This window comes from Gorilla gorilla, chromosome 4 (assembly GCF_029281585.2).
Source record: "Gorilla gorilla gorilla isolate KB3781 chromosome 4, NHGRI_mGorGor1-v2.1_pri, whole genome shotgun sequence".
Classification (NCBI taxonomy): domain Eukaryota; kingdom Metazoa; phylum Chordata; class Mammalia; order Primates; family Hominidae; genus Gorilla; species Gorilla gorilla.
This window is the reverse complement of record NC_073228.2, coordinates 52,729,807-52,746,994: the sequence shown is the minus strand read 5'-3', so window position 1 is coordinate 52,746,994 and position 17,188 is coordinate 52,729,807. Positions and strand designations below refer to the sequence as shown.

General features: G+C 54.9%; 1 protein-coding gene across 6 annotated transcripts; it reads left to right on the top strand.

Moving 5' to 3' along the window:
- The first annotated feature begins 7,591 nt into the window (after positions 1-7,591).
- On the top strand, positions 7,592-16,951 carry GRB7 (growth factor receptor bound protein 7). Of its 6 annotated transcripts, XM_019027080.3 has the most exons (16): positions 7,593-7,790; positions 8,229-8,580; positions 11,902-12,106; positions 12,216-12,366; positions 12,548-12,704; positions 12,830-12,951; positions 13,043-13,120; positions 13,718-13,855; positions 14,201-14,311; positions 14,534-14,632; positions 14,890-14,970; positions 15,069-15,185; positions 15,395-15,455; positions 15,580-15,667; positions 15,776-15,869; positions 16,417-16,951. In XM_019027080.3, the coding sequence occupies exons 2-16, from the start codon at positions 8,562-8,564 to the stop codon at positions 16,561-16,563; spliced, it is 1,668 nt and encodes a 555-aa protein (XP_018882625.1). In that variant the 5' UTR covers positions 7,593-7,790; positions 8,229-8,561; the 3' UTR covers positions 16,564-16,951. The 6 variants fall into 6 exon arrangements, with proteins under 6 accessions (XP_055244202.1, XP_018882625.1, XP_063562495.1 ...); XM_055388227.2 differs by lacking the exon at positions 14,201-14,311 and having other exon boundaries at positions 7,592-7,790; XM_063706425.1 differs by lacking the exon at positions 8,229-8,580.
- The last annotated feature ends 237 nt before the right edge of the window (positions 16,952-17,188 follow it).

Sequence of the window (17,188 nt, the reverse complement as noted above, 5' to 3'; positions counted from 1 at the left end):
CAAATGATCCGCCTGCCTTAGCCTCCCAAAGTGCTGGGATTACAGGCGTGAGCCACCACGCCCAGCGCTGATGGCATTTGGAACCACCCTATAGTTACATACACAAGTATTTCTGATCCCAAAGCTCTAAACTGCTTTTTCCAGTCTTTTGCAGCTGCTTCTTGCCTGCACTGGAGAACAGTAGATGCTCTTCAGGCTCTGTGCCCCCAACAGTTTCTGCGCATCCCTTCTCATCCAGCCTCTCACTGGGGGGCTGGCGTCATTATTCCCATTTTGCAGCTCTGGAAATGGAGTCTGCTCAAGTCCTCGCTGCCTTTTCCCTGCCTACAGTACCACTATGGTATCCTAACACGCCACCCACTGTAGTGTCCCTTTAGGCTATTTATTTATTTATTTATTTATTTTGAGATGGAGTCTCACTCTGTCACCCAAGCTTGAGTGCAGTGGTGCGATCTTGGCTCACTGCAACCTCCACCTCCTGGGTTCAGGTGATTCTCCTGCCTCAGTCTCCCTAGTAGCTGAGATCATAGGTGCCAGCCACCACGCCCAGCTAACTTTTGTATTACTATTATTATTATTTTTTTGAGACAGAGTCTTGCTCTGTTGGCCAGGCTGGAGTGCAATGGCGTGATCTCGGCTTACTGCAACCTCTGCCTTCCGGCCTCAAGTGAGTCTCCTGTCTCAGCCTCCTGAGCAGCTGGGATTACAGGTGCCCACCACCAAGCCAGCTAATTTTCCTATTTTTAGTACAGATGGGGTTTCACCATGTTGGCCAGGCTGGTCTCGAACTCCTGAAGTTGTGATCTGCCCATCTTGGCCTCCCAAAGTGCTGGGATTACAGGCGTGAACCACAGCACCCGGGCTCATTTTTTTTTTTTTTTTAAACCAGGCAGGGCGTAGTGGCTCACACCTGTAATCCCAGCGTTTTGGGAGGCCAAGGTGGGCGGATCACTTGAGACCAGGAGTTCAAGACCAGCCTGGCCAACTCGACAAAACCCTGTCTCTACTAAAAATACAAAAATTAGCTGGGTGTGGTGGCGCACCAGCTACTCCAGAGGCTGAGGCAGGAGAATCGCTTGAACCTGGGAGGTGGAGGTTGCAGTGAGCTGAGATCTCACCACTGCACTCCAGCCTGGGTGACAGAGTGAGACTGTGTTCCAAAAAAAAAAAGAAAAGAAAGAAAATGCAGTGATTTGTACCGTTGCCTAACCATCACTACAATCCAGTTACAGAATGTTTCTGTCAACCTGATAAGTCCTTCCCACCTGTTTCTGGTCAATCCAGCTCCCAATTCCAGTCCTGTGCAACCACTGATCTGCTTTCTGTCTCTAACTTTGCCTTTTCTGGATGTTTCATATAAACAGAATAATACATTATGTGGCCTTTTGCTTCTGGTTCTTTCATTCAATATGTTTTTTGAAATGCGTTCATCCTGTAGCGTCTAGAGTAGTTTGTTCCTTTTCATTGATGAGTCGTATTCCACTGTGTGGTTATGCTACATTTTTTTCATAATTCACCAGCCGATGGATATTTAGGGTTCCAGTTTTTTTTTGTGTGTGTTTTTTGAATAATGCTGCTACAAATGTTTAGGTGTCTTTGTATAGGTGTGTGTTTTCATTTCTTTCTTTTTTTTTTTTTTTTTAGATATGTATGAATGAAATTTTCTTTTTTTATTTTATTTTATTTTATTTTATTTTTTTTATTGATCATTCTTGGGTGTTTCTCGCAGAGGGGGATTTGGCAGGGTCATAGGACAGTAGTGGAGGGAAGGTCAGCAGACAAACAAGTGAACAAAGGTCTCTGGTTTTCCTAGGCAGAGTGTTTGTGTCCCTGGGTACTTGAGATTAGGGAGTGGTGATGACTCTTAACGAGCATGCTGCCTTCAAGCATCTGTTTAACAAAGCACATCTTGCACCGCCCTTAATCCATTTAACCCTGAGTGGACACAGCACATGTTTCAGAGAGCACAGGGTTGGGGGTAAGGTCATAGATCAACAGGATCCCAAGGCAGAAGAATTTTTCTCAGTACAGAACAAAATGAAAAGTCTCCCATATCTACTTCTTTCTACACAGACACAGCAACCTTCCGATTTCTCAATCTTTTCCCCACCTTGCCCCCCCTTCTATTCCACAAAACCGCCATTGTCATCATGGCCCGTTCTCAATGAGCTGTTGGGTACACCTCCTAGACGGAGTGGTGGCCGGGCAGAGGGGCTCCTCACTTCCCAGTGGGGGCGGCCGGGCAGAGGCGCCCCTCACCTCCCGGACGGGGCGGCTGGCGGGGCAGGGGGCTGACCCCCCCACCTCCCTCCCAAACGGGGCGGCTGGCCGGGCGGGGGGCTGACCCCCCACCTCCCTCCTGGATGGGGCGGCTGGCCGGGCGGGGGTGCTGAGCCCCCCACCTCCCTCCCGGTCAGGGCGGCTGGCCGGGCAGAGGGGCTCCTCACTTCCCAGTAGGGGCGGCCGGGCACAGGCGCCCCTCACCTCCCGGATGGGGCGGCTGGCCGGGCGGGGGGCTGACCCCCCCACCTCCCTCCTGGACGGGTGTTTTCATTTCTCTTGGGTAGATTCCTGAGGGTAGAACTGCTGGGCCCTGTGTTTAATTTATGATTACCTTTTTTTTCTTTTTGAGACAGGGTCTCGCTCTGTTGCCCACGCTGGAATGCAGCAGTGCAAACATGGCTCACTGCAGCCTCGACCTGCTAAACTCAAGCTATTCTCTTGCCTCAGCCTCCTGAATAGCTGGGACGACAGACACGCACCACCATGCCCAGCTAATTTTTTTTTTGTATTTTTTGTACAGACAAGGTTTTGCCATTTTGCCCAGGCTAGCATTTAACATTTTAAGAAATGGCCAGACTGTTTTTCAAAGTTTTCCCACCAGCAATATATGAGGATTCGTCTCTCCATATCCTCACCAATACTTGTTTTCTGTCTCTTTGATTATGACCATCCTAGTGGACATGACATGGTATGTAACTGTGGTTTTAATTCTCATTTATCTAATGACTATGTCGTGTATCTTTTCGTGTAGTTATTAGCCATTCATATACATATTATTTGAAGAAACATCTATTCAAGTCTTTTGCCCATTTTTATTTGTCTCTTTATTATTGATTTGTAAAAGTTCTTTATATATTTTGGATACCAACCAAAATATATACAACCATATATACAACCATATATAGTTGTATATGATTTGCAACTATTTTCTCCCAGTCTTTGGCTAGTTTTTTTTCTTTTTTTTTTTTTCTTTCTTTCTTTTTTTGAGACAGGGTCTCACTGTGTCACCCAGGCTGGAGTGCAGTGGCACAATATTGGCTCACTGCAACCTCCACTTCCTGGGTTCAAGAGATTCTTGTGCCTCAGCCTCCCAAGCAGCTGAAATTACAGGCGTGCACCACCATAGCCCAGATAATTTTTTGTGTTTTTAGTAGCAATGGCCAGGCTGTCTTCACTATGTTGGCCAGGCTGTTTTCGCTATGTTGGCCAGGCTGGTCTGGAACTCTGGCCTCAAGTGATCTGGCTACCTCAGCCTCCCAAAGTGCTGGGATCACAGGCATGAGCCACTTCACCTGGCTTCATTTTTTCTTTCTTTTCTTTGAGACAGTGTCTTGCTCTGTCACCCAGACTGGAGCGCAGTAGCACAATCACAGCTCACTGCAGCCTCAACTTCTCAGGCTCAAGTGATTGTCACACCTCAGCCCCACCAAGTAGCTAGGACTATAGGCCCGCACCACCATGCCTGGATAGATTTTATATTTTTTGTAGAGATGAGGTCTTGCCAGGTTGCCTAGGCTGGTCTCAAACTCCTGGGCTCAAGCGATTCACCTGCCTCGGCCTCCCAAAATGCTGGGATTACAGGTATGAGCCACCATGCCTGACCCCTTCTTTTTTTTTTTTTTTTTTTTTTTGATATGGAGTTTTGCTCTTCTTGCCCAGGCTGGAGTGCAATGGCACCATCTTGGCTCACCGCAACCTCCGCCTCCTGGGTTTAAGCGATTCTCCTGCCTCAGACTCCCGAGTAGCTGGGATTACAGGCATGCACCACCATGTCTGGCTAATTTTGTATTTTTTTTTTTTTTTTTTTTTTTAGTAGAGATGGGGTTTCTCCATGTTGGCCAGGCTGGTCTTGAACTCCCGACCTCAGGTGACCCATCCGCCTCGGCCTCCCAAAGTGCTGGGATTACAGGTGTGAGCCACTGCGCGCGGCCTCCTGGCCTCTTATTAATGGTGGCTTTTGAAGTGCAAAAATTTTAAATTTCGACAAAGTCTAACATCAGTTTTTTTCTCTTGTCAGTTGTCTTTTTGCTGTCATATTCAAGTTCTCTGCCTAACCCAAGGTCATGAAGACTATCTCCCATGGTTTCTTCTAGAAGTTTTATGGTTTTAGCTCTTACATTCAGGTATCTGATCTATTTCAAGTTTTTTTTTCTTATGCATCCTGTGAGCAAAAGATCTAAATTCACCTTTTGGCATGTGGCTATCCAATTGATCACAGCAGCATTTATTGAATAGCCTATCCTTTCCTCCATGAAATTGTCTTGGCACCTTGTAAAATCAATTGACCAGAAATGTAAGGGTTTCTACTTGGACTCTGGATTCTGTTCCATTGACCTATAAACACATTCTTATTTATTATTATTATTATTATTATTATTATTTTCCCCCGAGACGGAGTCTTGCTCTGTCACCCTGGCTGGAGTGCAGTGGCACGATCTCAGCTCACTGCAACCCCCGCCTCCTGGGTTCAAGCAATTCTCCTGCCTCAGCCTCCTGTGTAGCTGGAATTATAGGTGCACACCACCATGCCCAGCTAATTTTTGCATTTTTAGCAGAGGCGGGGTTTCACCATGTTGGCCAGGCTGGTCTTGAACTCCTGACCTCATGATCCACCCGCCTCGGCCTCTCAAAGTGTTGGGATTACAGGTGTTAGCCACCGTACCTGGCCTTATAGTTGTTGTTGTTTTTAAATTCAGATACAACTTATACACAGTAAAATTCATCCTCTTGAGTGTACCTTTCTTTTTTTTTTCTTTTCTTGAGATGGAGTCTTGCTCTTGTCTCCCAGGCTGTAGTGCAATGGCTCAAACTCAGCACACTGAAACCTCCGTCTCGTGGGTTCAAGAGATTCTCCTGCCTCAGCCTCCTGAGTAGCTGAGATTACAGGCGTACACCACCACGCCCGGCTAATTTTTGTATTTTTAGTAGAGACGGGCTTTTGCCATGTTGGTCAGGCTGGTCTTGAACTCCTGACCTCGTGATCCACCTGCCTCAGCCTCCCAAAGTCCTGGGATTACAGGGGTGAACCACGCGCCCAGCCTTGAGTGTGCCTTTCTATGAGTCCTAAGAAACACACACATTTGTGCATCCAACACCAAAACCAAGATACAGTATGGTCCCATCACCTCCCACAAGTCCCTGTGCCCCCTACTGTGGACCCCTCTCCCTCCTCCCCAACCCCAGACCTGGTTTTTGTTCACACAGTTCCACCCGCTCCAGAAAGCCATATAAGTTGATTCCTACAGCACTCCGCCCTCTGACTGTGGCTTTGTTTCCGTCCCATCCTTCAATATCCAGGATGATCTTTCCAAAATGTAAATGTGCCCTCTCCTCTGTGCTTCTACTTAAGTCTAAATACAACTTGCAGGGTCTGGTCTTTGACCGCTACTCCTGCCCATCTGGACAAACAGGATGGATGGCTCTCAAACCTGGCTTGCAGAACAGCCACCTGAGGGCTTGTCAATACCACACCTTCCTGGGTCTTAGCCCCAGAGACTGAGATTCAGTTGCTGGAGAGGAGCCCAAGAATCTATTTTCCACACAAGGTTAGGGAGGTCTAGAGGCCACATTTGCAGAAGCACAGCTTCCTCTCTCCACACCTTCCACACCTGTCCAGGTTCACCCACGTGGCCTCTGCTTCCTCCCTTCTCCTCCAACCCCACTCTCTGTCTCCACATGCTGCATCTCCTCCTGCCCAGAGCTCTGGCATTGATTTCCTCACTGGGGAAAGTGGCCTCCTTCCCCAATTCCCATCCACCGATTCCAACCCCCTTCCCATGTCAGCCAGCTTCTCCTCTGCTCAGCTGTCACCTCCACAGAGAAGTCTTTCCTGACTCCCTATGTGAGTCATTTTCCCAGCATAGTTGTCTCCTGTCATTTCTTATTTGTGTGATTCTTTGATTAACATCAATCTTCCTGATTGGCTCTGTGAGGATGGGGCGGGGTCTGTTTTTGTTGTTTACGCCTGTATCCCCAGCACAAAACATGGGGCTGGCATATGGTAGGTACTAAACAGATAGTTGAATAAATGAATGAGTGAATTGTCTACTCTGCCTTTGCACAAGCTGCTCCATCACCCAAGAGACCTTGCCTCCTCCCCCACTTCTTTGCTGGGCCCACTCATACCGGTTTTCCTAGGAAAACTCTGGAGAAAATTGAGGCAGGAGCCACTCGTTTGTGCCCCTTCCAGGGTGGACCTCTTATCACCCTAAGGATTGTTTGTTTTCCTGTCACCCACATCAAGCTGGGTGGTGGCCGCAGCCTTTGATCTCCACCTCCTAACCCCTCTCCCAAGTACCCTGTGTTTGCCCAGCACTGAAGAGACAGCTAAAGTGATCCCTGAGAGAACTAAAGTGATCCCTCAGGCCGGGCGTGGTGGCTTATGCCTGTAATCCTAACACTTTGGGAGGCCGAGGTGGGCAGATCACCTGAGGTCAGGAGTTCAAGACCAACTTGGTTAACATGGAGAAACCCCATCTTTACTAAAAATACAAAAATTAGCTGGGTGTGGTGGCAGGCGCCTGTAATCCCAGCTACTCCGTAGGCTGAGGCAGGAGAATCGCTTGAACCCGGGAGGCGGAGTTTGCAGTGAGCCAAGATGGCACCACTCCACTCCAGCCTGGGTGACAGAGCGGGACTCTGGCTCAAAAAAAAAAATAAAATAAAGTGATCCCTCTAAGAGGAATCCCCAGGGGCCCAGGCCAGAGCTTTCTCCAGGTCACCATGGCTCCTCCCATTGTGCCACCCTGCCTAACCCCCTCGATTTTAAAGGAGAAGCCAAGACTCTGGACTTTGCTCAGAAGGTGGGGGGCGGGGGAGGGGGGGCTTACCCTGGGTACCTCTGAGGGGCCAGGGCGCAGCCACCACGGTAAGGGTGACTGCAGATCGAGGGGCAGGCTATGTTGCTGGACACCACCCTGGCTGGCGTCCCTCTTGGCAGGGTGCTCTTTGCCCCATGGGGTGGGATCCAGAGCTGCAGACAGGCCCCCAGGCTTGGCCAATGAACAGACCAGGTTCGGGGAGGGTGTTGGGAAAGAGTGGATGGGGTGGTTCCCCTTACCTTGCAGCCCCCAGGCCCTCCCCCCTCCCTCCCAGGTGGTCGGGACTCTTGATCTTTGCTCGTGGTACTGTCTGTTCGGCTGTCTTCCCCGCCTCTCCCCAGGCACCTGCATCCTCCCTTGGCACCTGCTCCCAGGCTAGGAAGGGCAAAAACAATCCCAGTTGGCGTAGTCAGGGAGTCTCCGCCCTCCTCCCAGGTTTCCTCCTCCCAGGCGCCTCCCCTGGACCCGCCCCCATCTGCCCAAGATAATTTTAGTTTCCTTGGGCCTGGAATCTGGACACACAGGGCTCCCCCCGCCTCTGACTTCTCTGTCCGAAGTCGGGACACCCTCCTACCACCTATAGAGAAGCGGGAGTGGATCTGAAATAAAATCCAGGAATCTGGGGGTTCCTAGACGGAGCCAGACTTCGGAACGGGTGTCCTGCTACTCCTGCTGGGGCTCCTCCAGGTAAGGGGACCGAGATCGGTCTCAGACGACAGCCTGCCAGGCAACCCCCAGCCGCACCAGGGCCCCAGGCTGTGCCCGTCTCCGGCTGAACTGGCCGGCGGCCCAGGTGGGCGGATTGGAGCCACCTGGGTCTCCCCCTCCCCCGCTCGGTGATGTCAGGCCAGGGGCGGGGGCTGGAGGGGGACAGGTAGTTAAGGGCCTGGCGTCTCCCTCCCTGAAGACGTGGTCCCAGCCGGGTGTCCTGACGCTCGGGGTTCAGGTAAGAACCCAAGCGGGCATTTATCCTTTGGGGGAGGCACGGCCGGTCTGGAGGCCGGTAGGGAAAGGCTGGGTCTCCTGTTGGGTTGCTTGGCCTCCCACTTTTCTCTTTTCTGTCCATTTCCCACCCTGCCCCCTCCTCCCCACCCGCCCTCTTTTCGTCCCCATCCTGGTTTCCAGCCCTCCTTGTTCCCTCCCTGTACACCTCCCTGCAGGCAGCAGCTGAGAATGGGAAGGAAGACCTGATTCTCTCCTCCGACTTGGCTTTCCCGCTGAAACTAGCCCCTCCCCGCACACCCGGGGAGAGCCGCCCTCACTCCCTGGCTCGCCCAGTTTACCCCAGTTTGGGTTTCCCCAAGTCTCTAAGACAGACGTCTCTGCGGGCTGCGGGGAGATGTGGGGAGGGCCCCCTCCACTTTGGAGGGCAGTGAAGGAGAGGGATCCTCTAAATTGTCGAGGCTTCATCTCTCCAGATTGTATGCCCTTCTCAGCAACACCGCCTCCGGCCCTCCAATGGGAAAGTGGAGGCCGGGTGAGACGGGGTCCCTCCTGGCTTCAGCATGAAATGGGCAGGAAGGCTGGAGGGGTGTATGAGGGGCTCTGCAGTGCGGTGGGGCCTGGGGAGAGTGGGGTGGGGGATAGCAGATGGTTTCTTCTGCTTGATGAGGCTAGGGAGAGACCCAGGTTCCCGGTCTGGGTCTCCCTGGCAGATTGAGGACAGAGAATGCACCTGCCGGCAAGGTGGAACGTCCCCCCACCCCGCCCCCCAACTAGCCGCACCGCCCCCCAGGAATGCCCTCTTTTGGTCCGCCGGTCTTGGACTCTGCTCTCCCCTCTCCTGATATCCTACTGTATGCGTGGTGGGGGGACCTCATGGAGGCGGGCAGCCTGTAATGATTAACCGCAGAGACACTCCAGCATTCTTCCCGAATTAAACTTTAAAAGAGCTGCCCCGCCTTCTCCCATTGGGTATTTTTCCTCAGTGAGAGAGTGGGCGGGGCCTCAGAGTCCTGGGTCCTCCCTTATACTAGGAGTCATCCAGGGGTTTCTCACCTTCTCACCTGGGCCCTGCACCCTAAAAAGTTATAAGCCTCTCCCGTGGGGGCGGGGCGTGGAGTACTGGGCGGACGGGGGCTCTCCCGCCGCATCCAGGCCCCTGGCCCAGGCCTCAGTCCCGCAAGCCCTTCCCCCTGCTCTGGGAAGCAGAGTTGTTTTCTGTTGGCCCTGAACACCCGGCCCCGCCACCTGCCCTTAGGGCCAGCCAGGTGGGGCGTGATTCAGGAAGTAAACAAGGAGGTTGGGAGGACGGGAACGCGGGTGGGGCTGGAGCCACTGGGGGAGGAGGCAGCTGGGAAGCCACGGACGGAGTTACCTCGTTGAGGGGACAAACTGATTTTGGGGGTCGGTGTTTCCAACCGAAGCTTTACCGGGGCCTCAGTTTGAAAACTCCAGATCTCTAAGCTGCCAGGCCCACAGCCAGGACCCCTTCCTCCTCCCTGCTCACCCCATTGGTCTTGACGATTCCACCCGCCTCCAGCCTTAGAAGGGGCTTAAGGGCACGGCTGGGGGGCTCTGAAGGCAAACCCCAGCCTTGGACTGGCCCTCTCTGATCTCTGAGGCCAGGCTCTAATGTTATTTGAATCTACTTCTAACCCCTTCCAAGCACTGCCCTCCCGAATTCTCTGCTCCTCTCCCCACCCCACGTTGGTCTGTGATTTCGAGGCAGGCGTGGCCCCCTGCAGCCTGGAATGAAGTCACTGGGGCTGTTTGGAGACCGGGGCTGTTTGGAGGTTAGACTGGGGTGGGAGTGGGGGATTGTGTTCTGGTATTGAGGTGCTGGTGTCTCTTGCTAGCGGGTGATGGGTGTGTCTTGCCCCTCCTGGCAGGACCCTGAGCCCCCTCCCTGGCCTTTCATCCTGTCTGTCTTCTTGAGTGTTTTCCCTTTCCACTCCTGCTCCTGTGGTACCCCTCTGGCCGGGACACCCAGGAGAATGTGTCAGGAGGAACTTCATCCACACAGGGCGGGGGCTCTGAGCGATGCTTTGGGTGGGGAGGGGCACCGCTGGGATGCTGGCTTCTCTCCAAATGGGCCTCTGAATCCAGGCCGGGCATTGCCTCTCTCCTTCCCAGGCGAGGGACTCCCTGGCGAGGAGGTGGTTTGGGACTGGGGGTGAGAGCAGATCGTAGGTCCCACCTGGCCTGGAGCTAGGCTGAGGGTGGGGAGGAGGAGGTGATGTCAGGAGCCTCAGGCCCCACATCCTCCTCCCCCATCCTGTTCCCAGCCCCGTGCCTCCCCCATTCCGCTCTGGCTAGCAGTGGGTTGGGGAGTTGGGGGGAGGGTAGAAGCAGGGCTGTTTTTGTTTCTCCTAAGCCAGGAAGTTGTGTGGATGAGTCAAGGTTGAATGGAGAGCCCTAGGCAGTGTTGTCCCGCCCGCCCTGACTCACCTGTCCCCCAAATCCCCTGATGCCCTCACTGAAGGGTCAGGTGCCTGCTCCCTCCTGAGGGGTCAATCCCAGGTGCCCCAGGTGGCCTCATAGTACTGGCCCAGTGTTTGGAGAACAGGCTGGGGGCTGGGATTGCAGGTTCTCCCAGGTCTCAGCCCGGCCAAAGGGGTCTGCTGGGTTCCTGCGGAGGAGGGGCCAGCCCCACCTCCACCTCTAGTGCTCGTCTTTGCCCGCTGTCCTGTCTTTACTTGTCTTGAGTGTCTGTGCAGCCCCTATAAGTGATAAGACATGGGTGAGATTGGCCTTGCCTGGGGGTAGCAGGTGCCCTCAGACAAATGGGTGGATAGGACAGGTGCACAGTAATGGATGATGCGGCCCCCGCACAGTGCTGAGAGGGAGTCATTCAGTCTGAATGTGGAAGGCCAGGAAGGCTTCTCAGAGGAGGTGGCTCTAGCACTGGGGCTTCAGGAAAGAGTTGGGCAGGAGGATGGCCTGGGGAGGGTACGCAAGGTTTGGGGGCTGCTGGGGCCAGGACCCCCACCCCAGGCCCTGCTCTCCCCCTTGCACTGCAGCGGAGCCGGCTCTCCTGCCTTTCTGACTCCCATCCTTCCCCACCTCCTTCTCCCCTCTGCATCACTCATCACTTGGGCAGGCCAAACTTCGCCAAGTATGAACAGGCTCTGGCAACTGGGTCTGGCAACAAAGTGCTGGAAAAACCCGGGGCACAGCCCAGCGCAGTGAGTGCCCCACGCGTGGAGGCAAAGGAGTGGGCCTTTGCCCTGACCCTTAGGGCTGAGCCTGAGAGTCTGTGGGTTGTGAAATCTGTTGTGACCACCAGGCTTGTGGTGGGTGGACCCTTACCTCTTCCTGTGAGCAACTTTGTGCTAAAGAAAGAGCACTGGAGCTGGGCGTGGTGGCTCACGCCTGTAATCCCAGCACTTTGGGAGGCCAAGGCGGGCGGATCAGGAGTTCGAGACCAGCCTGGCCAACATGGTGAAACCCTGTCTCTACTAAAAATACAAAAATTAGCCGGGCGTGGTGGTGGGCACCTGTAATCCCAGTTACTCGGGAGGTTAAGGCACGAGAATTACTTGAACCCAGGAGGTGGAGGTTGCAGTGAGCGGAGATGACGCCGCTGCAAAAAAAAAAAAAAGGAAAAAAAAACAGAAAGAGCACTGGACTTGGAGTCTAAACACAGGTTCTACTCCCGACTCACCTGTGACTGAGGGCAAGAATGCTTTCTTAGAGACTCGGTGTCCCCTTTTGTAAAATGAGGCTCATTCTGTCCTTCCCCAAGGGCTTCAGGGAAACTCCAGTTAGAGCAGTGAGGTGCTAGGTAAACTCTGAGGGCCACCCTAACCGCCATGTGAGGTCAGGAGGTCTGAATTCTCTCATCCCCTCTCCCCAGGACAAGGGCACACAACTGGTTCCGTTAAGCCCCTCTCTCGCTCAGACGCCATGGAGCTGGATCTGTCTCCACCTCATCTTGGCAGCTCTCCAGAAGACCTTTGCCCAGCCCCTGGGACCCCTCCTGGGACTCCCCGGCCCCCTGATACCCCTCTGCCTGAGGAGGTAAAGAGGTCCCAGCCTCTCCTCATCCCAACCACCGGCAGGTACGATGGGGCGTGGGGCTTGGGGGAGGTCAGTGCTGGATAATACACAGAGGCTTGCAGGCCACTGCTCCCTTCCCCACACCTCTCTCCCTTTTTCTTCTTGCCACAGGAAACTTCGAGAGGAGGAGCGACGTGCCACCTCCCTCCCCTCTATCCCCAACCCCTTCCCTGAGCTCTGCAGTCCTCCCTCACAGAGCCCCATTCTCGGGGGCCCCTCCAGTGCAAGGGGGCTGCTCCCCCGCGATGCCAGCCGCCCCCATGTGAGTTGTCCCTCAGAAGGGAAGGGAGGGATGCACGGGTTCTGGGTCTGTGGGAGATACACAGCCGCTTCCATAGAGGCGGGGGATCTTGGTTAGGAGTCCCTGAGGGTCTAGCAGGTGCGGAAAGGGAAGGAATCACCCTTTGCCTCCCCTCAAGTCGTGTGCAATTCCTGGGGCGCAGGTAGTAAAGGTGTACAGTGAGGATGGGGCCTGCAGGTCTGTGGAGGTGGCGGCAGGTGCCACAGCTCGCCACGTGTGTGAAATGCTGGTGCAGCGAGCTCACGCCTTGAGCGACGAGACCTGGGGGCTGGTGGAGTGCCACCCCCACCTAGCACTGGGTAAGTCAGGTGCATGGAACTATCCGGGCCGGGAGATGACGCCTTGCATCTTGGGCTAGGCATGCGGCTCATCCAGGAGATCTGGTTGATCTCCAATAACCCCTGCTTTTTGCCCTTGTCCCCAGAGCGGGGTTTGGAGGACCACGAGTCCGTGGTGGAAGTGCAGGCTGCCTGGCCCGTGGGCGGAGATAGCCGCTTCGTCTTCCGGAAAAACTTCGCCAAGTACGAACTGTTCAAGAGCTCCCCAGTGAGTGCATGAGGGCTGTCTGGGCGCTGGGATGCCCTGATCCTCAACCTGGATGCTGGAGCCCTGATCCCTGACACTTGTCTACCCACAGCACTCCCTGTTCCCAGAAAAAATGGTCTCCAGCTGTCTCGACGCACACACCGGTATATCCCATGAAGACCTCATCCAGGTGGGGGGACCCCCCATTTCACTGCTGATTCACGACTCCCCAGCACTGGCCAGTGCTTCTCCACCCTTAAGTCCTGTGCCTCCCCTCTATGTTGTAGAAAGAGCCAAATCACAGTCCTGTGTGACTGGGGACAGTCACTTTCCCTGCCTGAGCATCAGTTTCTTCTATTAAATGGGGGCGAGAAATGCATGTGGAGCATTTCCTTGTAAAAACCTGAGGGTGGGCTGGGCACGGTGGCTCATGCCTATAATCCCAGCACTTTGGGAGGCTGAGGTGGGAGGATTACTTAAGCCTAGAAGTTTGAGACCAGCCTGGGCAACATAATGAGACCTCGTCTCTCCAAAAAAAAAAAAAAAAAAAAAAAAAAAAAAAAAGCCAGGAATGGTGGCATGAGCCTGTAGTCCCAGGTGCTTGGGAGGCTGAGGTGGGAGGATCACTTGAGCTCAGGAGGTCGAGGTTGCAGTGAGCTGTGGTCGTGCCACCGCACTAGCATGAGACCCTGTCTCAAAAAGAAAAAGAAAAAGAAAAACATCCTGGTGGTAGAGGGGAAGGGAGGAGGTCAGACCTGTCACTCTCCTCTGCTCTCCTCTGGCTCAGAACTTCCTGAATGCTGGCAGCTTTCCTGAGATCCAGGGCTTTCTGCAGCTGCGGGGTTCAGGACGGAAGCTTTGGAAACGCTTTTTCTGCTTCTTGCGCCGATCTGGCCTCTATTACTCCACCAAGGGCACCTCTAAGGTAAGGTCTTGAGGGTACCAGCCCCAGCCCCTCCAGTCCCTGGTCCTTTTAGAAGTTGCCCCTTCTCTGCTGGAACCCCTGAGCCCTTCTCCCCCTGGGCCCCCCAGGCCAGCCACCTCCAGTTTACCATCTCTCCCTACATCCTTGCCTAGCTCACCTGCCCAGGGAGGTAGCAGGAGAAAAGATGATCTTAGTTTAAGTCCTGGCTCTACTTCTATTTGCTGTGTGACCCTGGGTACTCCCCTGCCTCTCTCTGGTCCTGAAATCTCCCCACCTGGCTTGTGGGGGGAGGTAATAGTGGGCGGGGTCCACCTGTACCAAGTCCTGCTCACTCGTGCTGCTTAGGATCCGAGGCACCTGCAGTACGTGGCAGATGTGAACGAGTCCAACGTGTACGTGGTGACGCAGGGCCGCAAGCTCTACGGGATGCCCACTGACTTCGGTTTCTGTGTCAAGGTGAAGACCTGGCCAGGCCTGGCCCCTGGCCTGGGGAAGCAGGAACTGCTCAAGCCCCTGGATCCTGCCCGGGGCTTCTGAGCCCCAATTCAGACACCTAGACTCCTCTCCCTGCACCCTGGCCTGCTGGAAACTCCTGGATTCAGCTCTGCTATGTGGAGCAGGGGCAGACATGTGGTCCTAAAGGCAGATATGGGACCAGTCAATTTCCTCTCTCTGCAGCCCAACAAGCTTCGAAATGGCCACAAGGGGCTTCGGATCTTCTGCAGTGAAGACGAGCAGAGCCGCACCTGCTGGCTGGCTGCCTTCCGCCTCTTCAAGGTGAGACCCTGGGAGTGGCATGGGGGGCTGGCCTGGCCAGAGGGATCCCCAGCTCTGCCCTCAGGAAGTCTCAGGAATGAGGAGGGCATCACAGCCTTGCTCTCTGATAACCCCCAGTCCAAGCCTGAAGTTATAGGAAGTGCCCATCGAAGGCAGAAACACAGCCCTGGTCTGGGCAAGTCCTGGTCTGAGGGGGTGTCACAGCCACGCCCCCAGGACCTCTCGACCTCAAGCTCTCTTTCTCTCCCCACCCCCAGTACGGGGTGCAGCTGTACAAGAATTACCAGCAGGCACAGTCTCGCCATCTGCATCCATCTTGTTTGGGCTCCCCACCCTTGGTGAGTGTGCCCAAGGGGATGGGAGGGTGGGTATGCAGGCCCTGTCTTATGGGTACCTGGGCCCTGTTCTGACCTCTCTCCTCTCCTTCCATCTCCAGAGAAGTGCCTCAGATAATACCCTGGTGGCCATGGACTTCTCTGGCCATGCTGGGCGTGTCATCGAGAACCCCCGGGAGGCTCTGAGTGTGGCCCTGGAGGAGGCCCAGGCCTGGAGGGTGAGACCTGCTGTGTGTGTGCGTGTGTGTGTGTGTGTGTGTGTGTGTGTGCTGGGGACCCACTCTCTGGGTGGGATCCCTGAAATAGGAGGGAGGAAGACAGGGCGGCGGGAGGCCCCTGGCTGGGAAGAAGTGCTCTACCTTCCTGAGGTGCTGGGTAATGCCCCCAAGCACGCCCCGACTCTCCCGTATCTCCCACCGCTCCGCAGAAGAAGACAAACCACCGCCTCAGCCTGCCCACGCCAGCCTCCGGCACGAGCCTCAGTGCAGGTGGGTGACGGCCCCGAGTCCTGGGGCGGGGGCTGCCTCAACTTCTCTTTGTATTCCCAGCGGGGAGTAGATGGTATAGGGGTCCCCTCCCCAAAGTGACCGCCCATGTCCTTCCCCACCACAGCCATCCACCGCACCCAACTCTGGTTCCACGGGCGCATTTCCCGTGAGGAGAGCCAGCGGCTTATTGGACAGCAGGGCTTGGTAGACGGGTAAGGGGCAGGGCCGGGCAACAGACCCAGGGATAAGAGAGACCGGGGTCCAGGTGGCAGCCATGGTCCTTGGGTAGTAATGCTGCCCCATCTCCTGTCTTCTGGCAGCCTGTTCCTGGTCCGGGAGAGTCAGCGGAACCCCCAGGGCTTTGTCCTCTCTTTGTGCCACCTGCAGAAAGTGAAGCATTATCTCATCCTGCCGGTGAGCTTCCCTGCGTCCCCGGAGTCCTGCAGTGAGACACAGGACTCCCAGCAACCTGTCCTCCTCACCAGGCCCCTCCAGAGGCTCCCTGGCCCCCAGTGCGTCTCCCTTTTCCCTGCACAAGAAGTGGGAGGCTGAGTGTGGTGGCTCACACCTGTAATCCCAGCACTTAGGACGGCCAAGGTGGGAGAATGGCTTGAGCCCAGGAGTTCGAGACCAGCCTGGGCAACACAGGGAGACCCCATCTCTACAAATAATTTAAAAATGAGCCAGGCATGGTGGTGCACACCTGTAGTCCAGCTACTCAGGAGGCTGAGGTGGGAGCATTGCTTGAGCCCAGAGGGTCAAGGCTGCAGTGAGCCATGGTGGCACCACCACACTCCAGCCTGGATGACACAGTGAGAAAACTGTCTCAAAAAAAAAAAAAAAAGAAAAAGAAAAAGAAAAAAGAAAAGAATAAAAGGAAATGGTGGGGCCCTGGCCCAGGAGGGAGCTTCCCAAGCCTCGGGCCCCTCCCTGAACTTCCACCCCCTTTACTGTACCCCAGAGCGAGGAGGAGGGCCGCCTATACTTCAGCATGGATGATGGCCAGACCCGCTTCACTGACCTGCTGCAGCTCGTGGAGTTCCACCAGCTGAACCGCGGCATCCTGCCGTGCTTGCTGCGCCATTGCTGCACGCGGGTGGCCCTCTGACCAGGCCGTGGACTGGCTCATGCCTCAGCCCGCCTTCAGGCTGCCTGCCGCCCCTCCACCCATCCAGTGGACTCTGGGGCGCGGCCGCAGGGGACGGGATGAGGAGCGGGAGGGTTCCGCCACTCCAGTTTTCTCCTCTGCTTCTTTGCCTCCCTCAGATAGAAAACAGCCCCCACTCCAGTCCACTCCTGACCCCTCTCCTCAAGGGAAGGCCTTGGGTGGCCCCCTCTCCTTCTCCTAGCTCTGGAGGTGCTGCTCTAGGGCAGGGAATTATGGGAGAAGTGGGGGCAGCCCAGGCGGTTTCACGCCCCACACTTTGTACAGACCGAGAGGCCAGTTGATCTGCTCTGTTTTATACTAGTGACAATAAAGATTATTTTTTGATATACCTATGAGTTCTGTCTGGCAAGGCCTGGCTGGCTGAATCAAGAAGGGAACCAGAGCTGGACGTGGTGGCTCATGCCTGTAATCCCAGCACTTTGGGAGGCCAAGGTAGGAGAATCGCTTGAGTCCAGGAGTTTGAGACCAGCCTGGGCAACATGGCAAGACCCTGTCCCTACAAAAAATAAAAAAATGAGTCGGGCATGGTGGTGTGCACCTGTAGTCCCAGCTTCTCAGGAGGCTG

What these genes read in the sequence shown, in the direction of transcription:
- GRB7 (XM_019027080.3), top strand. An exon ending in ACTTCGGTTTCTGTGTCAAG is followed by an intron (nt 14,312 to 14,533) that starts GTGAAGACCTGG and finishes CTCTCTCTGCAG; the next exon opens with CCCAACAAGCTTCGAAATGG. An exon ending in GTTTGGGCTCCCCACCCTTG is followed by an intron (nt 14,971 to 15,068) that starts GTGAGTGTGCCC and finishes TTCCATCTCCAG; the next exon opens with AGAAGTGCCTCAGATAATAC.